This window comes from Arvicola amphibius, chromosome 8 (assembly GCF_903992535.2).
Source record: "Arvicola amphibius chromosome 8, mArvAmp1.2, whole genome shotgun sequence".
Lineage (NCBI taxonomy): Eukaryota > Metazoa > Chordata > Mammalia > Rodentia > Cricetidae > Arvicola > Arvicola amphibius.
The window spans coordinates 81,220,496-81,247,725 of record NC_052054.1 but is presented as its reverse complement, the minus strand read 5'-3'; the positions used below and the strand labels follow the sequence as shown (position 1 = coordinate 81,247,725).

At 40.0% G+C, this 27,230-nt stretch overlaps 1 protein-coding gene across 2 annotated transcripts in view; it reads left to right on the top strand.

The window, feature by feature from the left end:
• LOC119820298 (zinc finger protein 431-like) overlaps positions 1–16,926 on the top strand; it is a 106,165-nt gene extending 89,239 nt beyond the window's left edge. Inside the window, exons 8-10 of one of the 2 annotated variants that reach the window (XM_038338447.1) lie at positions 13,598–13,724; positions 13,925–13,985; positions 14,890–16,926. In XM_038338447.1, the coding sequence (XP_038194375.1) occupies positions 13,598–13,724; positions 13,925–13,985; positions 14,890–15,691 (990 nt within the window). In that variant the 3' untranslated portion in view covers positions 15,692–16,926. Of the gene's footprint in view, positions 1–13,597; positions 13,725–13,924; positions 13,990–14,889 lie in introns of those variants that run through there. The other variant, XM_038338448.1, reaches the window with a different exon arrangement.
• The last annotated feature ends 10,304 nt before the right edge of the window (positions 16,927–27,230 follow it).

Sequence of the window (27,230 nt, the reverse complement as noted above, 5' to 3'; positions counted from 1 at the left end):
ACTTTGATTTTCTTAATGCTAATGAGAGAGGAACAATGGCAACAGAGAGACATTGGGTAATAGAAAAAAACTTCTGAAGTAAATCAGCCAGTGTATTTCAACGATGTGTTGACCTCATGAAGGAAACCAGGAGATGTACTATGTTGGGGAAGGGGTATTGCTCTTATTTCCACAGAGGAAGAAAAGCTATGTGTTGACAGAAGTTTCTGTCCCGCCCAGTCCTGTGGCCATTCAGTCCCAAAGAAACACACAGAGGTCTACATTAATTATCAACTGGCCTAGTAGTTCAGGCTTCCTTACTAACTAATTTTTACATCTTAAATTAGCCCACAATACTTGTCTGTGTTAGCCATATGGCTTGATACCTTTTATCAGCAAGGAATTTTCATCTTGTTTCCTCTGTGTCTGGGTTACAACTGTAGAATGAAACTGTCCTTTTCCCAGAATTATCCTATTCTAATCACCCCACCTATTCTTCGTGCTTGGTTGGCCCTCCTACATTTGCTGCATACTATTTGCAAATCAGTACTGTATTAAACCAGTACAACCAACAAACACTATAGGGTACAAGACCATAGTCCCCTAGCAGGTATGATTACAATCAAAATTAATAAAGATTCAGCTTGAAAAAGAGAAACCTTGAGAAAGAGAAATGGCAGCTCATCCATAGAGATGATGGTCATACAGGTGGTAAGGAAAACTCATAAGGTTTGGGGCAGGGTTCTGTTCTTGTCTGTGCAGGAAAATACTCATCTTCAAAAAATCAAGAAACTTTGGACATTTAGATGCCTACAAAAGAAAAAACTATCCAGAAAAGATCATCAAGCAAAGAGAAATCTGACTTATGAGGTCATCTGTAGGCCAAATTTTCATTACCTAAACACACACACACACACACACACACACACACACACACACACACACAGAATTCTCAGTATAATAATAGTCGCAACTCACTTAAAAATCAAAGCTGGCTTTGGAGTTGGACAATGGCTATTCTTCTCTAAGCCCAAGCATGGTTTTAAAAGGAAAATTCAGAGTTTCTGTCTCATGTCAGAAGCCATCTGGTATGGGATAAAAAGAAGAAAGAATTTATGAAAAATTTTACTTTTCTCCATATCTATTTTTGTCTCTTTCACTGACTATATGTCTATATAAATAACTTTCATGTTTTCCACAATGAACAATAAATTTTCCTGCAGTAATCTTTGAAGTTTCCAGGAAGAAGATGGGCCCCCACAACAATGACTCCACCTGGTTGAGAAGACATCATGATGCTGATAGCACTACTTTGAGACTGGTTTGGGGTACTAGCTGCTCAAGATGGTTTCAACTTGGTTACCTGAAATGGTGCACATTCTTACAACGTTGTACCCAAACATTCCAGAGTCTTTGAATATATGGATGCCAGGGACTGGATTGATCCTTCCACCCAAACATCCCAGACTCTTTGGGTATTTGGATGCCAGGGGCTGGAGTGATGCTTCTAGCCAAACATATAGTTAGTTAAAAAAAAAAACCTCCTTACTGAGCTAGAGCTACACAGTGAAACTCACCACTGTAAACTGTTTTCTTGCCAGTTATGCGGCTATCACTGCTCTAATTCCAAATAATAATGTTGGATTGTTGGAAACACTAAGTCCAAAAAAGCAAAATCTTCGCAGGCTGTAATGATGTACCACCACTTAAACCCCAACAGCCTGGCGCCAAAGAGAGGTGAATCTCTTTCTACAAAGAGAATTCTACAAAGTGAATTCCAGGCTATCCAAAGCTACATAATGAGCCCCACTCTCAATGAATAAAAAATAATGACAATAAATAAACATAGTGATGGGAACCCTGATGGCTCTTTAGCTTGGAGAGGGAGGGAGTGGGGGTATGGGTGGAAGGGAGGGGAGGGAAGGGGGAGGAGGAGGGGAGGAGACGGAAATATTTAATCAAAAAATGAAAGAAAAAAAGAAAAAAAAGATATAAAAAGAGGAAAAAAAAAGCAAATCCTAAGCTGTTTTAACTACATTATTTTTAAAAATTTTCTTGAGACAATGTCTCAGGGAAAACAAATGATAGCTTTGTCACTCCACGTGCCAAATTGTCGTATCTTTTAGAATGACACACCCATGTATCCTAGCTTAAATGCAAAAACAATTCTGCCCATATAATTCCACTTCAGGCTGACTTCTTTTTTCTTAATTTAGTTTAGAAGTCTAAATAAGTTCTTACAGCCGTGTTGCTACTTGCCAGTAAAATGAGGCTGTAGAATAACAGTCTATGTGTTAGGAAACCAGTCATTCAAGGGTACTGTTGCCTGTGTGAACATATGTAATGCTTTGTTACTAGAATAAACTATACTATGCTTTTTGGAATGTCATGCTATTAACTTTTGTAAAACCATTTGTTAGCATTCAGGCATTATGCTGGCCCACCCATGTCACCTGGCAAGATGCACTTGTCAGCATTTAAGCAAACACCAAATCAATCCCAGCGTTTTACAGCCACACATGCGCTTGGCGCTATTCAGGCAAATACTTAGTCAGCTCAGGGTCCTACGTAAATCCTACATAATCCTACATAAATCCTACATAATCCATGTGGCTGTGTAAGGCTCTGTAGGCAGGTGCAAAAGGCCCCTTTAAGAAGCAAGCTCCATCCAAGCACTCAGAAGGCAGAGGCAGGTGGATCTCTGTGAGTCCACCCTGGTCCACAAGAGCTAGTTTCATGACCAGAGAAGAGAAGTAGGGGGTAGAGGGAGGGGCTGAGGTGACTCCACTCATTCCCTCTCTCTTTCCTGCTGCTCCTCTGAAGAGGCAGGTAGACCTTTGAACCTCTCTTTCTTGGTCTCTCTGTCTGTCTGTCTCTCTGCCTCTCTCTCTCTAATCTTCTGCATCTGAACCCAGAGGCCGGTTTTCCCTCTGACCGCCCCCCTTATCCCATTCCGTTCCCCCAATAAAAACCCCTCTGCCTGAGTGTTCTCTGCATGGTGGATCTGTCTCTCAACTACCATGGGACTCCTTGAACCCAACCCACCAAAGTACCTCCCACACCATATCATAACACCAGTAATATATGATATACTTCTTTTCATTTTAGTAGGGGTGCAAGCTGTGTGCACTGGTGATCACATCTTTAAGAAAATTCTTTGGAGTTTTAACCATAGGTTTTGTTTAATCTATTTGTTAAACTTTGTTTGCTATTTGTGTTTGTGTGAGTGCCTGCATGTATGTATGTGATTGCCCAGTGCCCTCATAGGGTAGAAGAGGAGGTCACATCCCCTGGAGCTGGAGTTATAGGCCTGTGAGTCAATCATCCTTGGTCAGGTATTCTGTCGAAGCAGCACACAGTCTTAACTGCTGAACCATCTCTCTAGGCACTGCAGGGTTCTGAAGCTGATAGGCCAGTACCATTAGAAGATGGTTTTTTCTCCATTTCCTTTGGAAATGATAAAAACTTGTTAGCATAACATATTCCTACTGAAATTTTCCTCAAAAGGAGTAAGAGTCAATACAGAATTGTTGGACATCATCATCATGGATCCATTTTTGCTCACAGGTAAGAAGATGAAGCATAAGATATACGCTTGGAAATTTGTCGATGCTTCATGGGCTGAAATTCAAGGATCATTGACCAAAGCAGGTGATCCTGGAAGGGAAAGACATCTTCAGCCACCCATCACCTTCTGTTTTCCGGTCTCTAGCAAATGTTCTGATGCTGTGACAATCAGTGTGACAATCAGTCCAGTGGCTATCACAACTGTCAAGCTAGATCTGCAATCACTATTATTGGCTGTTTTCCAAGTTCTGGTTATTTTGTTTCTACAGCTGAGAACTAAACAGGTAGAGAGGAATAGCCCTAAGAAATTAGATTGCCTGAGCCCCAGAACAGTATAGTATGTCAGACTGAGCATGCCAGTCAAACAGTAGTGTAAGCGAGAGCCCTCAGTGGAATCTCTGCTAGCAGGACACTGGGTCAAATCCCTCCACAAAAGCGGTGGTGCATAGCAGTAGACCAGCAGGATGCAGGTTCTTCAAGCACTACCATGGCTCTTGGTCACTGCTTCTGTCGTGTTACAGATATAAGGTAAGGCTGTCCGAAAGGGAATATGGATTTTGGGGCAAAGATGAGGGTGGGATCAACGCGTGGTGACCCCACCATGTCAAGTCCTGCATCAATGTTGCTACTTGGTTTGTGAGCTAGGGTATGGCCTATAACGGAGGTTTGCCTAAATCTCACAGTGATGATGCTTCTGCCTGACTCTACTCTTTGGGGGGACCGCAACTGTCTACCATACCTGACTTAAAAATATGCAGAAGTAATAGAAGTCAGGTGTGGTAGTGCTAATTCTTAATCCTAGCACCCTGGAGGTAGCGGCAAACTGATTTTTCTGAATTCAAGGCTAGCCAGGTCTACACAGTGAATTCTACTTCAGTCTTTGCTTCAAAGTGGATGCTGACTGAGGGGCCAAAAAATAAAATAAAATAAAAATATGTGTTTTTAATTTACTTTACTTAGTTTTCCTAATTATGAAACATTGAGAGAAAAATAATTCAGTAGTTTCATATGTAAACTCTCATAAAAAAGACATTTCCAGTTTGGCTAGTGTAAATATTAATATATTTCTGCATCCTTAAGGGGGATATTAAGAAGTAATATATGCTTTATGTAGTCATCAGACTATTAAGAGCCTCGATACTAAATGATTTCTATTTAATGTATTGAGTGATTAAATACAATTCTGCTTTGATTCCAAAAGACTTAATTGACTAAAATTCTGTATTTAGAATGTTTGGCCTTTAATACAGTTTTTTGGTTCATACTATTAATTATTTATTTTTATTTTTTTTTTTAAGACAGAGTTTCTCTGTGTAGCTTTGGAGCCTGTCCTGGAACTAGCTCTGTGGACTAGGCTGGTCTTGAGCTCACAGAGATCTACCTGTCTCTGCCTCCCGAGTGCTGGGATTAAAGGCGTGTGCCAACACAGCCCATTTTTGTTTGTTTGTTTGTGTGTGTTTTGTCGTCACACTACTTTTAAGTCAAACTTTCTTTTTCAAAAATGAAAATCAGAACATGTTGCCCAGAGCTGGCCTGTGGTATCACTAGCTCAAAACACCAAACTGGCAGAATTCCGTTTCCCTTTGTTGATTTCAAAGCAAAACCGGGATAGTATCTCAGAAATCATTTCTCAGCACCCAGAAGTAAGTCAAAGTTGAGGTTTGGTCTGTTTCTAGGAGGGAAGGTTGGAAGCCCTCACCTCATCCTGTAGGCTGCCTTAGAAAAACAAAGGGCCTAGAGACAGCATTGGCCTTGGCAGACCTGAAGTCCCTCCTACGAGGTCATTTCAGGGAAGCCTCCATCGCTGCTGATACTCCAGCTTCCTGTAGTCAGGGCTTCAAGTGCAAGTTCGATTTACAGAAATTTAAAACTCTGCAGGTGTGGGACAGGTGGGTCGCTTTGTGCAAGCAGTCAGCAGGGACAGTCTCCTGCCACTCAGGACGCATCACCCAATCAGGGCCTCAGGTGTGCCAGCCACTCAGAAAGGGCGGAGGGCTCTTCCGTCGGCCATGCTCAGTTTAGCTCTGTGGCTGAGGCAGAGTGAGCTGGCAGGTGTTTAGTGCTGTGAGGGAGCGAGTACCGGCTAATGGAAGCAGCATCATGGTGAGCGGGGTCCACTGTCCCCAGGCGGGGATGAGCAGGGGCTGCCCTGTGGGAGCAGATGTGGTGGGTCCTCTCCTGGGCTGGATGGCAATGCTCCCCATGAGGTCCGTGCAACTCCTGGCCCCAGGACTGCACCCTCCGAATCCTTTGGCTCTGCATCTGCTCAGGGCACCGGCTACAGTGGACTGTGTGTTGATAAATTTTTTGTGGGTGAGCTGACCTTTCTATTGTGCCTGTAGTGCTTTTGCTCTCTCTGTGTAATGCAAGTTTCTAAACCCCGAGAGCCCTAGATTCTCTACTGTGTTCTAGAAGGTTTTCACTTCGGATTTAACACTTATCGTCCATTTGGAGTTAATTTTCTGGAGGTTGTAATGTCAGTTTGTAATTAATTTGTATATAGTAATATATTTGCATATAGATACTAGCCACATTTGTTAGTAACTGCATACTGAGTGTTCTTGGCTCATTTGACTGTGTTTTTATTTCTACATTTGCTATTATACGCAGCTGATCATTTTATTCTTTCCCACATAGTACCATCTTTATTGTAGTTGTATGAGAAGTTTTTTAAAATATTTATTTTATTTATTTATTATGTATACAATATTTATTCCTGAAGGCCAGAGAGGGAGCCAGACCTAATTACAGATGGTTGTGAGCCTCCATATGGTTGCTGGTTATTGAACTCAGGACCTTTGGAAGAGCAGGCAATGCTCTTAACCACTGAGCCATCTCTCCAGCCCATATGAGAAGTTTTGAAGTTAGATGGGTCACTATATTTACTATTTATTCACTAACAAGTTGACCTTATTTTTCTGTCCATATTGCCTTTGGATTTTAGTTTTCTGTTATTGATAACATAAATTGTTAGAATTTTATAGTTCAAATTATTTTGTCCCTGTTTTTGTTTGTTTTTTGACTGAGGGTTTCTCTTTGTAGCCCTGGCTGTCCTGGAACTCACTCTGTAGTCCAGGATAGCCTCAAACTCAGATCTGCCTGCCTCTGCCCCCTGAGTGCTGAGATTAAAAATGTGTAGCACCATGCCCAGTTTTATAGTTCAGACTCTTAAATGACATCATATTGAGGCTTCTTATCTGCAGCCATAGAATTTCCCTCTTTTTATGGTATTTCTTATTTTTTTTAAATTATAAATTTAAAGTTCTGGTCTATTGATATTGTTTCATTTCTAAATATTTCTGGCCATTTTATCCATGATGAGTATAAGAGGCATGGGGGTATGTTTTTAAAATTTTTCCAAACATACTCTATTTATGTGTGTGCATGTTTTGCTTGCATGTATGTATGTTCACCACATGTTGGGTACCTCATAAGCCTCATGGCCTTCAGGAAAATGATCTGTGCCAGGCAAAGAATGAAAGTCAAGTCAGCACCACTTTTGCAGGTACTCGGGTAGTAACTTCCTTCGTCTCTCCCCACGATTTTTTTTCCCTACACATTGAAACACAGTAGGACTTTGGAAAAAGGCTTCTACATGACACTTATCCCAACAAAGCTTCAGTCATAGCTACGTGGGAACTCCCTAGCAATGTAGCAAAGCACCTGTGACCTCTACAGTAAGGATGGGTTCTAGTGGGTGGTAAACCAAGCTCAGGGCAAGGATCTAAGGAGGAACGATTTGTGATAAGAATAAGTATCCTTCTGTTGATGAAGAATGCAAAGTACGTGGGACCTCTTTCATAAGGATGGATCCTATTCACTGTAAGATTGAGCTCAGGGTTAGCGCCTAAAAAATGTTGGGGGATTCAGGAAGGCTGACTCCGTCGAATAGCAGATCACAAGATTGTTAGACATTTGCTTCAGAATTTGTTCTTCTTTTGAAGAAAATAGGGCTGTGTGTTTAGCAGGTCTGGTTCCTCCAATGCTTTCTTTAAGCTGTGCCTCTTTCAATCATATTTGTGTTTGGTGACCACAGAGAACAGAAAACAGCACCAGATCTCCTGGAACAAGAGCTAGAGATGATGGTGAGCCACCATGTGGATCCTGGAAACCAAAGTCAGGTCTTCTTCAGGACCAGACGCACCCTTAAGTTCTGAACTATCTCTCCATTCATAAACTTGACAGATCTAAAAAGTTTTTTAGGGTGTATGTGCACATGCACAGGCTGAAGAGAGTTAAGAGAGTTGAGGTTAACTAAAAATGTGTCTTTGGGGGCTAGCAAGAGGGCTCAGTCGGTAAGCAGGTTCATTTTGTTAACTTAAATAAGCTATAGTTAGTTTGGCCTCAGCACAAGTCTGCAGGGCATTTTCTTGATTAATGATTGATGTAGTAGGGCTCTGCCCACTGTGGGCAGTACTACCCTTAGCAGGTGGTCGTGAAGTGTATAAGAAAATAAGCTGGGCAAGTCATGAGATCAGGTGAACAAAGCAGCATTCTTCCAGGTTCCTGCCTTGAGTTTCTGCCCTGACTTTCCTTCCTGAGGGACTATAACCTGTAAGCCAAATAAACTCTTTCCTCCCTACTTTAGCTTTGGTCAGTATCTTATCACATTAGCAGAAATCAAACAGTGGCAGAAGGCAAAAGAACTTTCTCTCAATTGATGATCTCAATATGATTCTTTAAACTGTTGATGGAATAAACTAACTCCCTCGAGTTATCCTTTCACTTCTCTGTGCTTTGGTGTGCATGCACCCACATACATATACAGCATAAAATGTATGTTAAAAATGACAACTCTTGTGCTTTGACTAACAAGATAACACAGTTTATAAGAGTGATTGTGGCGTAAGCCTGATGAATGGAGTTTAATCCCTGGAAGCTGTGATACAAGGTTAAATCTCCCTAAATGTCCTCAGGACATGTGTTGTGCCATTAGTCTGACCACATGCATACCACACATACACACAATAATTGCTTAAAATGTGTCAAGTTTCATCTAAATGTCACAAAGTAGCTGAGAGTTAAAGAACAACTAGTTCTTTCAGCAGTGAAGTAACTGACCTTCTAAGGTATTTAATAAATATACTCAGATCACAAAGCCAGTGGCTATATAGGGGATTTAGGGACAGACAAATACTTTGGCTCTTACCTCCAATTCGCAGAATCTCTGGAGGTCATAAGGACATCTCTAAAAGTGTAGCTCCTCCAGGAAGTCACCTCATGATCAGAGAACCATGTACATTCCAGGGGTTGGACTCAAAAAGGGTACATTTTATGTGAAGGAGGAGCCACATGGAGGGAAATTGTTTTGAAGCAAAGTCACCTGATCAGCAAGACCCTGAACTAGCCCAGCTGGTAGCACACCTCATGGAGAGAAATGAAGAGAGACAAGGGGCTCTTTCTAATTCTCTTAAAACAACAATCCAGTCAAGCATGCCAACTGACCTTACCAACACATGCAACAAAATGTTAATGTTTGGTCACTTACATGGCCTTAATCACCTAACAAGAAAGTGTACAGTCTGAGATAGAGCTCCACATTTAAAAATACTGACTGCTCTTCCAGAGGACCTGGGTTTCATTTCTAGAAACCAGATGGATGCTTGTAAGCATCTATAATCACCGTTCTGGCATCCTTGGGCCCTGCACTACATGAACATAGTGAATAAATGAATCTTTTCAAAATATACCTGTTGTACGTTGGGGAAATGGTTTTGCTTTTGTTTCCACAGGAGGAGAAAAGCTATGGATAGCATCAAAATGGATAAAGATTAGATTTGAACAAGAGACAGCTCTTAATTAGAAGAAATGATAGTTCATTAAGCACCATGGCCATTTATTCTAAACTAACCTATAAAACTAACAGATACTTATCATTTGGTCACATATAACTTGCCAAAAGAGAATCTTCCCAAAATTAGGGTTGGGGAGGGTTTTGTTTCTCTCTATTCAGAAAAATAAAAGTATCCAGCTAAGGAATCTGAGGACTACTGGACAAATGAGACATGTGAAGAAAAGGGGTATGTCTTCCAGAAAAATGTCTCAAAAAAACCCCAGTAAATTGGCCTATGGTATACCACATTTCCAACAGGGTAAAATATCATAAATCTTTCCAAATGTTTGTTTCTGCTATCATCTACAGATATGTAATACAAATGATGTTTTTGTAGTCTCAGCCCAATGAAAGATTAAAGTTGGATTTGGAGTGTGGCTCCCTCCTTCTCTAAACCCAGGCAAGCTTATTAAAGTAAAATTTAAAATCTCTCTCATATTATAAGAGTCACCTGATATGGGGCAGAAGAAAAACTAGATTTTGAGGACTATTTTATTGCTACTAATCTCATAATTCTTTGGTTTTATTTTGACCCCATATGACGTTTTTTCTTAAGGTATTATATATATATATATATATATATATATATATATATAGTATTGTATATACATACATATACAATGCACATATACATATACACACATGTCTTTTTGTCATGATATTAATGGTTATATAGAGTACTAATTCTGGAAAATGGTTTTATTTGCCTTCCTGCATATGATTTCTGATTGAGTATCTATCAGTTTTCCTCAGTGAACCAGGTACCTTTGAAGTCTCCTTAAGGAGGAAGGGGCCCCACAATGACAACTCCTCCAGAACTATGATAACACCACTAAGCTAAAAAACACCACCTAAGGATCGACTTTGGACTACAAACTGCTGAGAACAATTTTGGGATTGTTAGCTGAGGTGACTAATCTAACAGACTAACAGACTACTCTAGCCAGGACTTGAGACAAGTCCTGCAGTTTCCCATTATGCAGAGACTGGACAACAAATGATGTAGCTATTCCTCCCAGGACTTGACAATTGACCCAGCCTTTTCCTTTCAGGATCCCCTAAAGATACCATTGCCCCTAGACAACAGGAAGTAAATTTAAAAATATGACATCCACATACCCAAGAGATGGGGTGGGCAGTGTTTGGTCATTCAATGGGTTGTGGATACTTGTCATTGTTTGGGGGGGGGGTTAGTTACAAGTTGTTATTGGTAATGGTCAGGTCAAAAGCTAAATAAAGGAAATTATAGCCAGAGTTCTTGTTTTAGAAAGAGAAAAGGGGAATATAGATATGATAGGATAAAAAATGGATTATTGAATCTACTGTGAAAAGAAAAAAAGGAGAGTATAGATTTAAGATAAAAAAGGTAGATTAGTGAATCTACTTTTTAAAAAGCAACTACTAGTTTTAAATGTTTTACATTAGATTGGACTTTTATATTTTGTATACTGAGATTTATTTTGTTAAAACACTGTACATACATTTCTACTCTTTTCCAAGGTATTATTCATTTAAAACTCATTTAATAATGTAATGCAAATTTCTAGTCCTTGAAAGTTATTATTACCAGCTCTTTAGGATAATAAGAAAATGCAGGTTAGTAGTTAAATCACCTACTATAATCAAACTTGTAGTCATATTAGGTATGTTTTCAAGGTCAAACAAAGATACATTTTAGATAGACAGGCCATCTTCAAAAACTTCAAAGATCTACAGAATATGGCATTTAAGATGTTTTAATAGCATAGGTTCTTTTTTTATTTTTTTTGACAATGAGACATGTCTGCTCTTGGCAGCACCAATCTACTTCAGAGAAGATAATGGACATTGAAGAAACTCAACATTAAGTTTACTTTCTTTGTGGCAAAAGAAAGTCACTGGGCAAGAAAATGTCCTTACCTCGACTGGTGACATGCTGTTCTAATTCAACAAGCAGGACACAAGAGAGTGGCTGCCAAACATTGTCCAAACAAGGAGGGACAGCCCTTCAAAATATCCTGCTTCTTAGAGAAATCTGTCAGAAATGCTAGACGTGTACGCTGAAGATAGATGCCCCAATGTTGCAGAGGAACTTCAGCTGACTGTCTAGGCAGCCAGTTGTTTCTGTTATTACTCACACTTTTTGCAAGTCATTTGCTCATACTTCTTGCTTACTCAGTTAATATTATTTCCTTTTTGGGTCTCTGAGGGAGTTGAACACTAGATAGTTATAGTTTTCCTTATTTACCAGATGCAGAACGCAATTTATGAAAGTAAGTAAATTACATACAAGACTTTGGACTCATCAAGATAGCATAGATATGGAGTATTTTCTCTAAATTTGTCTAATGGAATTGGACAAGACATCGTTGTTCTATTTATTGCCTGTATATATTATATATCGTTATGGTACTTCTGTATATAGTTTTTCTATATTAGTCATAGCCTTTTCTCATTTTAGACAGAAAATGGAAATATAGTAATATTTATGTTTTGATAATAAAGTTTGCCTAAAGCTCAGAAAGGTAAAACTAAGCCCTAGAGGTCAGGCAGTGGTGGCTCACACCTTTAATCCCAGGAGGCATCTCCCAAGAGGCAGATGAATCTCTATGAGTTCAAAGCTATCCTTGGCCACACAAGATCAATACTTAAGCAAATCCAGGTAGTCCTGGCTCACTCCTTTAATCCCAGTACTAGGGAGTCACATGGTTTTAATCCCAGCACTAGGGGGAATATAAACTAGAGAGGCAAGAGAGTCTTAGTCTATTTAGTCTGCTTAGACTCCTTTGTTTATTTAGATTGCTTAGTCTGCTGTCACCCAGCCTTAGTTCAGGTTAAGACTTCCCTAGTAGCTTGACTGCCTTACTTTTCTGGTTTTAGTTTGAACTCTAATATTAGCTTCTCAATTTTTATTATTCATTCTACGAATCAGGTGCCTTAGGCAGGCAAGGTGAAACAACATCACATTTTTACATAATTGTACAAATGCACCATAAACAAATACAACTTTTCCTTACATAGTTAAACAAATGTTCTTTTCCATAACAGACATCTTTTTTTATTTTACATACTAATCCCAGTTCCCTCTCACTTCCCTCTACCCTCTTCTCCAACTTCTTCCCAACCCATCCCTCTCCATCCAATTTTCAGAGAGGGTAAGATCTCCCATAGGGAGTCAACAAAGTCCTACACATCAGGAGGCAGAACTAGGGCCCTCTCCCCTGTATCTAGGCTAAGTAAGGTATCCCTCCATGGGCGCCAAAATGACAGTTCATGCACAAGGATAAATACTGGTTCCACTGACAGTGGCCTCACAAACTGCCCAAGTCACACAACTGTCATCCATATGGTTATTAAATACCTTAGAAGGTCAGTTACTTCACTCCTTTACTTTTTAAAAATGTATTTAAATGTATATGATTCTTTTGCCTGTATGTTTGGTGATGGTGCATTCCTGCAATACACAGAAATCAGGAAAGGGCATTTCATGGAACTAGAGTTACAGTTTTTGTGAGCCACCACATTAACTGCTGAGCCATCTCTTCTACTTACGTTTTTGTTTTAGTAAGATCAGTATAGATTTTGGTGATATTTTTAGTTTTGTTTTATTTGTCTGTAACTGTTTAAAATGGGGTTGATTTGTATGGAGATCTATTTACTAACCTTACAGTTTAAACTGGTGCCTTCCTGCTTTTGTGAAATAAGTGCAGACCTAGAATGAATGTTGAACTGTTTGGAGGAATTTCCAGTGAGGCCTTGAGTTTTTGTCTTTTGCTTTAATTTGTTTTGGTTGTAGCCACGTGGTAGTAGTACACACCTGCAATCTCAGAACTTGGGAGGCAGAAGCAGGTGGATCTCTGTGAGTTCAAGGCCAGCCTGGTCTACAAGAGCTAATTCCAGGACGACTAGGACTGTTAAACAGAGAAACCTTGTCTTGAAAAACATTATTTTGATTGGTTTTATTGTTCTTCTCACTACTGTTGATCTATTTGGCTGACTCTCTGTATATCTGTTAGTAGGCAGTCCTTTTTCAATAACATAATCAGTAGCCTAGACATGAGAGGGTGATCCTCCATTTCAGTTTCCTTCTAAAATGAATTGGTGGTTACATCACAGCCTCGGTGTCATGAAATAAATGCGTGAAGCTCACTGGATTATGTAGATGCAATGTCAATGAAATACACATTTGTAATCCTTCCAATCTCACCCACCTGCCACACACATGTATGGATATTTTAGGACTCAGTGACCTTTCAGGATGTGCTTGTGAACTTCACTCAGGAAGAGTGGGCTTTGCTGGACCCTTCCCAGAAGAGTCTGTACAAAGATGTGATGCTGGAGACCTGCAGGAACCTCACTGCTATAGGTAAGAATATGAGTTTTCATCTGCTTTCTAAATAAGGGGGCAAGTGTTTCTTGGTTACCAGTGCTCTACTATAAATTATGCTGTGTTAAAGGAAGAACATGGTGAGGAATTCAGGAATGGTTACAAGGTTCACTGAAGCTTGAAACTTAAATTTTTCAAAATTTCCAACAATATTTACATTCTCTGGTACTATATTTTAGGCTACAAATGGGAAGCCTACAAGAGTGAAGAACCTTGTCAAAGTTCTAGAAGAAATGGAAGGTAATTCTCATGTGAAAGCTAGTACAAAGGTCCCTTTGAAGGAATTTTAACATCCCCTGGTAGTTTCTGGGCAATCAACAGGAAAAAAAAAAAACAAGCACAGCTTTAAATGTATTGATAATTATTACATTTTCACAAAGCTTTATTCTTCAGTGTTAAGTAGCTGTTTTGTGTTTCTAATACATTTCACTAAGAAACAACACTAGGACCCTGGTATTAAAATATCTCTTTTTTTTAGCCATAGTCCTGTGAGCTGTAAACTAACTATAGAGCTAGCAAGTCCATTTATTTTCAAATCATTCATATTTGACACCTTAATTAGGGGATCAGTGTATGTCTAAGACCTTATAGTACACAAATAGACCACAGTGAAGCAAGCAGTACTCAAAGATGCTCGTAGTGACACACCAAAATACAGTGAGAGGGACAGTCAATGAGAGGCACAGAGGTGGATGAACCTAAATCCCATAGCAAAATGCAACTTTAGGAGGAGAATTTCTTATGAAGTTAAATTGTCTGACTACAATGTAAAAACCTTTTATTTATCATCCTTTAATAGGCATATCATGTATCTCTCTAGATACAAGCCACTTGAGCATGCAGGATATGGAAATATGCGATGTACCTCTTTGTCTCCAAGAACAGTTCAAAGATTTATAGGAGCCCCGAATATGAATAGACCTGGTGAATGTGATACATGTATAGAGTTAATTGATTTTCAACTTTCATCAGAAATATATCAGGAAACTAACACTGGAAAAAAGCCCTATGAATACAAGCAGTGTGGAAACCCTCCAGCTTGTCCTGGTTTATTTGGTACAGGCAGAGTGGCTCACACAATAGGAAAATGTTATGTGTGTGATCAGTGTGGTAAATCTCTGTGTTCTTCCGGTTCTCTTCAAAGGCATGAAAAAGGTCATATTAGAAACAAACTCCGTGAATCTAATCGATGTGGTAAAGCCTTGGCACACCAGAGTCAACTTCAAAGGCATAAAAGCATTCAGACTGGCGAGAAACCCTATGAATGTAATCAGTGTGGTAAAGCCTTTGTGTGTAACAGTCACCTTCACAGGCATGGAAGAGTTCATACTGGTGAGAAACCTTATGAGTGTAATCAATGTGGTAAAGCCTTTACGTGTCCCAGCAGTCTTGCAAATCATGAAAGACGTCATACTGGAGAGAAACCGTATAAATGTAATCAGTGTGGTAAAGCTTTTGCAAGCCGTGGTGATCTCCGAGGGCATGAAAGATTTCATACTTTAGAAAAACCCTATAGATGCAATTATTGTGGTAAAGCCTTTGCATATCCTAGTAATCTTCGATATCATGAAAGAATTCATACAGGAGAGAAACCATATGATTGCAATCATTGTAGTAAAGCTTTTGCATGTCGCAGTGATCTCCTAAGGCACAAAAGAATTCATACTGGAGAGAAACCCTACGAATGTGATCAGTGTGGTAAAGCCTTTGCAAATCACAGTCATCTTCGAAGACATAAAAATATTCATACTGGAAAAATACCCTTTGAATGTAAACATTGTGGTAAAGCTTTTCCATATTGTAGTCAACTTCAAATTCATGAAAGAAGTCATACTGGAAAAGAACCTTACGAGTGTAATCACTGTGGTAAATCCTTTCTATCTCCCAGTATTCTTCAAAAGCATACCAGAATTCATACACGAGAGAAAGAAACCCTATCAGTGTGAGCCTATGTGGTGCACACTCTGTATGTCACAATAATTTTCAAATATCACGAATTATGTCATATTGGAAAGTAACTCTGTAACTGTAATTAGTGTGCTGAAACTTTTGTATGTCACAGTGGCCTTGGAGAGCATGGAAGATGCCATACTGGAGGAAATGCATAAATGTAAACAATGAAGTAAGGCTTTCACAAGTCACAGTCATTTTCAAGGAAAAGAAGGAACTCATTCTGGAGTGCAACCATATGAACGTCAACAGTGTGCATAGCAAACTCCATTCCAGATACTCACACAGCAGAAGAACTTAAGGATGTGTTCAGTTCCATTTCTGTTGTTGAGATTAAAAAAAAAGCATTTCTAAGGTAACTTATTGAAGACTTTACTTTGGGTTATGGTTCCATAATCCATCATGACAGGGAGGCATGGTAGCTGAAGCAGGAAGCTGAGAACTCACATACTCAACCTGAAACATGAAGCAAAAAGTGGGAACTGGAAATGATGCAAGGCATTAAACTCTCAAAACTCACCTCCAGTGACATATTTCCTGCAGCAAAGTGACATTTCCTAAATCTTCCCAAACAATGCCACCAATTAGGGACACAGTGTTCAAAATACCCAAAAGTTTGCAGGATGTTTCTCATTCAAATCAACATAGAGAGGTAATGCCTTTATAAGTTACTGTCATCTCTAAATACATAAATGAAATACTGCAGAGAAACTCTGTGTGTAAAAAGTCTTTAGCCAGCATGCCTGCTTTCAGTTATGTAAAGAAATTCATGATGGAGAAAACTTTATAGGTGTGCCTGTAGATGCTGCAACAACTGGCTTAGAGGAATGAACACAGGAGAAAAACAGTCAGAAGTGGAAATGTTTATTTAAAGATATGTTTAATTTTTAATTGTGTGATGTTGGTGTGTTTGCATGTGAGTGTGAGCAAAGAAGCCAGAGGTATTGCATCTCCTATTGCAATAAATTGTAGGAAGTTGCCAGCCATCTGCCCTTGGTCCTGAGAATTAACTGCTGTGCCTTCTTGCTAGCTATGGAAGTAATATTTTAAGCAATATTTAAGTATATTCACCTTGATGTTAGCAAACAGGAAAGAACTCATACACTAGAAAAACCTTATTCATGTAAACAATTTGGTAAAGACATTAGACATCACAGTTATCTTCAGTGTTAATAAAAATTGTTGCTTCATTTCACCATAGTTTTGAAATAAATATAATTTTCTATGTTCACTGAAGTCTATGGTGTATATCAATCACTCCAATGTTGTTTGCAGTTTGAAACTTTGGGGGTAGCCATTGATGTGTGCAGTAGATGTGGCAAATCTCTCTACTGATATTTATTTGGAAGTTCTTATTTTCCGTCTATGATTTCTGTTTTTCTCCTATTGTGCTTTATACTTGGTGATAGTATTTTTCTCCTACAATTTATAGACTTGGATGCCCATCATTCAAGTGGTTCACTTTTTATGTAAATACCAAGCAGTATGTGATCATATTCATGCAATACTTTCTTTGAACTTAGGATGCAGAATTGTAACTCCAATATTTCCTGTTTGATCAACTGGTTTTAATAATGTAAATGTTCAAATGATTGATAGCAGGATACCAGAAGCAATGATGATCTCGTGTATCTGAAGCAGCATTTCTACTTCTGTGGTAGGTAATAAAGTAGGATGTCTATTGCTCCTACACCTCATAACACTTTTGGTGTTATTTCTCTTTAGGGGTGCTTTTTATTTTACTTGAAACAAGCAGCATCTTGCCTTTCTAGAGCATAATACCTTAGCTTTCCCTTCATCAGACAGTTCTATGGGTAGGGAATCTCTTCTTCTGTTCCTTCTCCATCATCTCCTCATCCTTCTCTTTCAGCATTAGCAATGGAGCCCTGAGCCTTTAACATTCTAGGCAAGTGCTTTATCACTGAGCTATAGTCCACTTAAGGTATCTTAATGGTTTTCACACGGGACACATTGGAAAGATGGATGGGCTAGAAATGAAGCTCGGGGGTTAGAGTGCTTACCTAGTAGCTGAGAAGCCCTAAATCCATTCCCAGCACCAAACGTGCATTTACTGCCCCTCTCTGTCTTCCCCCTCTCTGTCTCTCTGTCTCTCTGTCTCTCTGTCTCTCTCTCTCCTCTCTCTCTCAATTTCTCACTCTCTCTCTCAATCTCTTTCCTCTCTCTCTCTCTCTCTCTCTCTCTCTCTCTCTCTCTCTCTCTCTCTCTCTCTCACACACACACACACACACAAGCTGGAGACATTTCTCTGTCCCACCTGGTTCCATTAAACCAGTTTTTTTCCTTTTCACTAGTACCCATAGCTTCTTATAAAATAATCACTCAGAGGCTTAATATTAAATACAATCGTTTTGCCTATGGCTCAGGCTTCTTACTAAGTTCTACATATAAACTAACTGATTTCTAATAATCCCCGTATCGTGGCTTTGTGGCATTACCTGTTCTCTAGTACATCTTATTGTTCCAGCAGCTTCTGGCATCTTCCTGACTCCCCCTTCTTTCTTCCTATATCTCTGTTTTGATTTCCCACCTAGCTACATTCTGCCCTGCCAAGGCCCAAAGAAGCTTCTTTATCAGCCAATCGAAACAAAACATATACACAGCATACAGAGGGAAATCCCATATCAACATACAAACATCAAAGTTGAGTTCACATACACACAGATATACACACAAAGATGGACACCACATATGAGTTCACCTACACAAACACACACAGAGAGACACCACAGATGAGTTCATCTACACACACACAAAACTAAGGTGTTTCTTACACCTACCCTTGCTGAAACAATAGCCACTTTACCACCCATTTCAAAATTCTTGTCTATCACTATACTAGTGGGAATTCAAGTCATTTAAACAAATTTCAGGAAATGGATTTGAAATTATGCAAGAGACTAGGTAACTATTTATAGCAAATTACTTGTTAGCTTTCAGACATAGCCTTGGGGAAATAAGTAAAAATAAGAAACTTAAGACGAAAGCATATTCGTCATACCAATACTTATAAGAAAAAATGAAAACAACCAAGATTCCAACAAAATTTGAATATCTGAAACTGTTTTTGATATAGGACTCACATAGTTCAAGTATCCTGGAAGCTATGGATGACCTTGAACTCCTGATATTTCCACCGCCACTTCCCAAGTGTTGAGATGACAGATATGCCCCACCACTCCTGGCTCATCTTGTTTGCTTTTTGTAGTGTGGAGCTGACGGGCTGCGTTCCTGCTGCCCTGGCTCCTGCACGGCTAGCTTTACACCCGAAATAACAACACACAAACTGTAGTCTTTTAAACACTGCCTGGCCCATTATTTTCAGCCTCTTGCTCACATCTTGACTAACCCATATCTAATAATCTGTGCAACACCACGAATGGTGTCTTACGGGAAAGATTCAGCACGTCTGACCTGGTGGCTGCCTTCATCACATCTGTCTCACTGAGGAGAGGCATGGCAGTCTGCCCAGAGAGGTGAGGCATGGCGATTTATCTCACTTAGGAGAGGCGTGTCATCTGACTGAGCCATCTACCTCACTTCCTTCTTCCTGTTCTGTCTACTCCACCCACCTATGGGCTTGCCAATCAAATGGGTCAGGCAGTTTCTTTATTAGCCAATTAGAGTCCTCCATCAGCTTTTGATTTTGAGATTAAGTTTCACTCTGCTGCCCAAGCTGACTAGAACTCAGGGCAACCCTCCTGCTTCATCCTTGAAAGTGCTGAGATGACAGGCTGGAGCCATCATACCCAGCTCAAACTATGAAACTTTTGCAGTGCCCTGTAATGCCAAAAGTAAAAATCTCCATGACTGATCTCATGTAATTATCTGAGTCAAAAAGCCAGTGTGATCTCCTGTTCTTAGCTTCCGTAGTTGCCCATAGTTCTTTAGGGTGGAGACATCTGCAGACTCCCCCAGGAAAGCAAGCACAATGGGAGTAGAGCAGTCTGTGTAGATCTGATGCGGTGCTTCCAGATACCCATGATGCCCCACATGCGGTGAATCCCTACCTGCATTACTCACTATGTACATTCGCTTAGTCTGCTGTGCAGAGCAACATTGCTGAAGATGTCAAACAGGACAGGTGTGGTGTCTCACATCTGTAACACCAATACTCAGGAGACTGAGGCAGGAGGATTACAGACTTGAGGTCAGCCTTGGCTGTACAGGAAAACCCTGTCTCAAAATAAACAAATGTCAAAAGTCTTACAGGACACCCCTGCAGTGAACAGTCAAAGTAAAAGGGGACATGTTTACATAGCGGTTGGAGAAACTGGAGAGAGCTGTGTGAAATGTCTAACAGAAGAATAGTATTCAATAACCATCATACAGGACCTGGACAGACAGACAGAAGAAGAAACTGTTAGAGTCCCATGTTTAAAGTGATGAAGGGAAGTTAGTAAAAGGCAGGAAACCCTGAGTGAAACTGAAGTTGATGGCTTCCCTTGTCAGCATCATCATCAGCATGTGCCATATAAGAGTGTGCTAATCATAAAGGCAGCAAAGAGCCACAAAACTACCACAACCACCACTACCTCCACCACCAAACCACTACAACCACTACTGCTACTACCAACATCACAGAACCACCCACCATCACCATTACCATCAACACCACAACTACTACTACTACCAACACCACCAGAACCACCCACCATCACCATTACCATCAACACCACAACTACTACTACTACCAACACCACCAGAACCACCCACCATCACCATTACCATCAATACCACAACCACTACTAGTACCAAATCCACCAGAACTACCAGAACCGCCCACCATCACCATTACCACCACAAACACCATGACACTCACAACACCATTAACACCAGCACCAACAATAGCACCACTAACAATGCTTGCACAACCACTACCACAAACATCATTACCACCACTACTACCACACAACTACTACTTCAACACTACCACCCCCACAACCACCTGCCACTGCCACAACCACCACCACCACTACCACCAACAGAACAACTACTGGCATGACCAACACCATTACCACAACTACTGCAATCACTATAACACCACTACTAAAACTACTAGCACTACCATCACCATCCACACACCACTACCCCTATGACCAACACAATCACTGCCACCAATATCATTACCAAATTCAGAACTACCACAAATACCACTTTCACCATCACCACAGCAACAATCATCCTCCCACCACTATCAGCACCACTCACAAACAACAAGCAACACTACCACCAGCACCATTACCACCACCACTAGTACCGTGAACACCACTACTACCACAACCACCACTACCATAACCATCACTAACATCACTACAACCACCACTTCACCATGAATGCAGCCACTAAATCCACCAATACCACTACCACCACCATCATCGCTACCACAACTATCAATACCATCAATTACCACCACTACCAATACTATCACCACCACTACCACTACTACCAATACAACCACAACCACCAGCACCATCACAACCACCACTACCATATCACAACTACTACCACCATCAATATCACCACCACCATCACTACCACCACTACCACAACCACTACTATCACCACCATAACCATTACCACCATGACCACCACAACAAATATCACAGCTACCGCTACCACCACTAATATACGCATCACTACAACAACTAACCCCCACCACCAACACTACCACTACCACTACCACTACCACCACCAGCAACAACAACAGGATCGCCACCACCATCACTATCACCACTACCAATACAACCATCATCCCTATCACAACTACCCCTACTGCCATTACCATAAATATTAGTAATACTACTACACCACTAGCCCCACTACCACAACCACCACCACAATACAGCCACTAAAACCACCAACATATTACCATCATCACCATCACTATCACTACTATCACCACCAACACCACTACCACCAATACCATTATAGCCATTACAATACCACCAGCATTACCACCACTACCATATCATCAGCAACAACACCACCATCAACATCATCATTAGAACCATTTCTACCACCACTACAACCATCACTACCATGATTCCTACCACCATGATGAGTACTACCAACTTTACTAGCACTATCATCAACACTACCACTACCAAAACCATTACCATCACTACCATTACAACCACTCCCACCAATACCACAAACCACTATTGCCACCACCACCATTACTGCTTACACTACTACTACCACCTTTTCCACCACAATTTCTACCTCTACTACAACTCCACAAACAACACTACCACAATTACCATCAACAACACCATCTTGACCACCTCCAGAACCAAAATCACTACCACCACCACCACCACCATTACCACTACCCACCAAGACCATTACCAGTATCACTACCAAAATTACCAACTGCAACACCATAACCACTACTACCACCACCATGACAAATACAGCCACCACATACACCAATACCACAGCCACCCAGTAACATAACTACTACCACCAGCACTACCTGTGCCAATATAACACAACCATTATTACCACAACCCACCAATAACACTACCACTTCCACCACCACCAAAAATTACCACCCCTATCACCACAAACTCCATTATCACAATCACCTCAAGCACCACCATGATCACCACCCACCAACCAAAGAGCATAACCACTATTACCACGACCTCTCAACAAAAATTACCACCACCAGTACTACCATTACCAGCATTACCGTTACCAACAGCAGCAGCACCACCACAACTATCATCATTACCACAGCAAATAGTATCAGCATATTTACCACAACCACATTGCAACACCAACATGAGCACAAACACTAGCACTATGACCAATAATATCACCACTAACAATACTATTACTACTGCCACTACAACTACCAAAACAACCACCACCTTCACAACTACCACCAACACCACAAATACCATGACCACCAACACAATCACTACCACCACTAACACGACTGTCATTACCATCATTGCTACTACCATAACCACCACCACAATCACAACCACCACCACGTCCATAACCACTACCACCACCCACCAACTCTACCATCAGTAATACCACTACCACCACCATCAAAACACTATCACCACAGCTACCTCCACCATTACCACAAAAAGCACAGCAACCACCATCACCACAACCAAAACCACTGCTACTACCACCAGAAGCACTACAACCAACACCATTACCACTAACACCACCACCAGAAGCACTGCAGCAAACACCATTACCAGAACTACCACTACCATAACATCACTAAAACCTAAATGAGCACCAAAAACAACCACCACTACCACCAGTAACACTAATACTACAACTACCACTACTACCTACACCTTTAAAACCACCACTACTTCTACCACAACCAGCACCTCTACCACCACTACCACCGATGCCATCAGTGCCATAACCACCACTACTACCTACTTAATTAAAACCCACCACCACTTTGACCACCATCAGCACTACCACCAATACCACCAGCATCACTAACTAAATACCCATGAAATATGGAACACCATGAAAAGATGAAACCTAAAAATAAAAGGTATAGAAGAAGAACTCCAGCTCAAAGGAAAAGAAAATATATTCAACAAAATTATAGAAGAAAACTTTCCCAACCTAAAGAAAGATATGCCTATGAAGATACTGGAATCTTACAGAATACCTAATAGACTGGATCAAAAAAAGGTCTCCCCCCTCACTACATTATAATCAAAACGCTAAACATACAGAATAAAAAAAAAAGAATACTAAGAGCTGCAAAGAAAAGAGGCCAAGTAACATATAAAGGCTGACCTATCAGAATTACACCTGACTTCTCAATGGAACCAATGAAAGCCAGAAGGCCGTGGTCAAGCGTTATGCAGACATTAAGAGACCATGGATGCCAGTTCAGACTACTATGCCCAGCAAAACTTTCAGTTACCATAGATGAACAAAACCAAATATTTAAGGACAGAACCAGATTTAACCAATACCTAGCCACAAACCCAGCCCTACACAAAGTACTAGAAAGAAAACTCCAACCCAAGTAAGTTGGCTACATCCACAAAACACAGACTATATATGATCTCACAGCAGCAAATATCAAAGAAGGTAAAAATATACACAATAACATCACCAACAATAAAACTAAAGTAACAGGAGATAGCAATCACTGGTCATTAATATCCCTTAATATAAATGGATTCAACTAACCTATAAAAAAGACACAGGCTAACAGACTGGATACAAAAACAGAATCCATCCTGTTGCTGCATACAAGAAACACACCTCAACCTCAAAGAGAGACATCGCCTCAGAATAAAGGGTTGGGAAAAGAATTTTCCAATCAAATGGACCTAAGAAACAAGCTGGTCTAAGCTATCCTAATATCTATCAAAATAGACTTCAAACTAAAATCAGTCAAAAGAGACAAAGAAGGACATTTCATATTAGTCACAGAAAAAAATCCATCAAGAGGAAATCTCACTACTGAACATCTTTGCCCCAAATACAAGGACACCCTCATATGTAAAAGAAACACTTCTAAAGCTTAAATCACACACTAAACCACACACACTAGTCATGGAAGACTTCAACACCCCACCCTCACCACTGCACAGGTCTGTCAGACAGAAAATTAACAAAGAAATAAGGGAATTAACAGATGTTATGACTCAAATGGACTTAACAGACATCTATAGAACATTCCACCCAACTATAAAAGAATATACCTTCTTCTCAGAACTTCATAGAACCTTCTAAAAAATTGACCACATACTAGTTAACAAAACAAACCTCAACAGATAGAAAATAATTAGAATAACCCCATGTATCTTATTGGATCACCATGACTTAAAATTAGAATTCGACAGCAACAGTAATTCCAGAAAGCCCACAAACACATAAAAATTAAGCAATGCTTACCTGAATCACCAATGAGTCGAGGAAGAAATAAAGGGAGAAATTAAAGTCTTCCTGAAATTCAATAAAAATGACCACACAACATACCCAAATCTATGAGACACAATGAAAGCAGTGTTAAGAGAAAAGTTCATAGCACTAAATGCCTACATAAAGAAGCTGGAAAAATCCCACACTAGTGAATTAACAGAACATTTGAAAACTCTAGAACAAAAAGAAGCAAATTCATCCATGAGAACTAGACAGCAGGAAATAATCAAATTGAGAGATGAAATCAACAAAATAGAAGCAAAGAAAAAATACAAAGAATCAATGAGACGAAGAGTTGGTTCTTCGAGAAAATGAACAAAATATGCAAACCTTTATCCAAACTAAGCATAATGCAGAGAGAGAATATCCAAATTAACAAAATCAGAAATAAAAAGGGGGACATAACAACAGACATGGAGCAAATCTAGAGGATCATTAGGTCATATTTCAAAAACCTGTACTTGAAATTTGCAGGCAAATGGATGGAGCTAGAAAACGTCATATTGAGTGAGGTAACCCACACCCAGAAAGACAAATATCAAATGTACTCACTCACAAGTGATTTTTAGACATAAAGAAAAAAAATATTTTAAAAAAACAGCCTACAATTTACAATTCACAATTCCAGAGAACCTAGACAGTAATGAAGACACTAAGAGAGGCTTGCATGGATCTAATCTACATGGAAAGTAGAAAAAGACAAGATCTCCTGAATTAATTGGGAGCATGGTACCATGGCAGAGGGTTGAGGGGGAGGGGAGAGAAAGGGAAGGAAGTAGAGACAAATGCATAGCTCAATATAATCAACAAAAAGAGTCATGTGGTTTTGCTGCTAAAGCTGAGTCAGGAAGCCTTTATAAAGGATCCATGCCTCTGCTTGCCTCTACCAAACAGAGCCTACCCAATAAAATGTTGCTTCCAAGAACCTGTATTTGAGTCTGTTCTTTTATGTCTAGAATTCCTTTTGAAACTCTTTTAGGTTTAATGTGGTTGTACTTGCTGAATGTGAAAATGTGCCAAGCCATGTGGCTAAATATAGATAAGAGTTATGGATTAATTTAGGTGTAAGAGATAGTAAAATGTCTGAGCAATAGGCAAATAGTTTATAATTAATATAAGCCTCTGTGTGTTCATTTGGAACTGAATGGCTGCAGGACTGAGGGGGACATAAACTTCAGTTTACAAACAGTACCCAAATGTTTGGAAAGAGCTTCCTCATAAAGCCTGAGAAACCTTTCAAAAAGGACCCTAGACAAATAAGGTGGGAAGAGGAAACACAGAGATACAGCCATCTTCCAGATGCAGAGGAAGCAAGATGAGAATGCCATACTGAGAAAAGGTACCATGCCACATGGATAAACATAGGCAAGAATTATGGGTAAATTTAAGTCATAACACCTAGTGATAAGCTTAAACAACAGATCAAACCACTTATAGTTAATATAAGCCTCTGTGTTTATTTGGGACTAAATGGCTGTGGGACTGGGCAGGACAGAAACTTCTCCAGAGAGAGAGAGAGAGAGAGAGAGAGAGAGAGAGAGAGAGAGAGAGAGAGAGAGAGAGAGAGAGAGAGAGAGAGAGAGAGAGAGAGAGAGAGAGAGAGAGAGAGAGAGATAAAAGGGAGGAATGAGGGAAGGAAAGACTTTCTCCAATTCAGGAAAAGGAATAAACACCAAAACTTGTGGTCACAATGAAAGAGGTGCTAATAGGAAAATTCACAGCAATAAGTGCCTTAATAAAGGAAGCATTGATATCTTGTGCTAACGACTTAAAAGAAAACTTGAAGGCTATGGAACTAAAAGAAGCAATAATACCCAAGAGAGTAAACTGTTTGAAATGACCAAAATGAACAGTGGGACATAATCACAGATATCTGGGAGAATCAGAGACTCATAAAGTCATTTGCTAAAAACCTGTCCGAGTAGCAAAATTCAATCACACCAGTGACAATTCATTTTGGCTAGGATGTAGAGTGTGGGTAACATTCCTCCGTTGCTGGTAAGAGTGCAAAGCTGCATAGTCATTATGGAAATCAATTTGTCAGTTCCACAGACAGCAAAAATCTCAAGATCCAGCCATACCACTCATGGACATATGCCCAAAGCATCCTCAATCCTGCCCCAAGGACACACCCTCAACCATGTCCATTGTGACTTATTTAATAATAGACAAAAACATGAAACAATCAGCAAGTTGCACAACAGAAGAAAACATAAACAAATGTGGTACAGCTGTGTAAAACAATGAAATCAGGGAGCTCTCACTAATTTCATCTTCATGGTCTTCACCCCTTTGATCATATTATCACTCCTCCCTCTCTTGGACTGGTCTGCAGTAGCTTGGCCCAGTGCTTCACTGTGGATATCTGTGTCTGCTTCCATCAGTTGCTGGGTGAAGGTTGTATGAAGACAATTAAGGTAGTCATCAATCTGATTACATAGGAAGGCCAGATTAAGTGTCCTCTCCACTGTTGCTTAGAGTCTTAGCTGGGGGCATCCTTGTGAATTTCAGGGAATTTCCCTAGTGCTTATGCTTCTTGCTACCCCTTTAATGACTCCCTCAGTCAAGGTATCTCCTTTCTTTCTC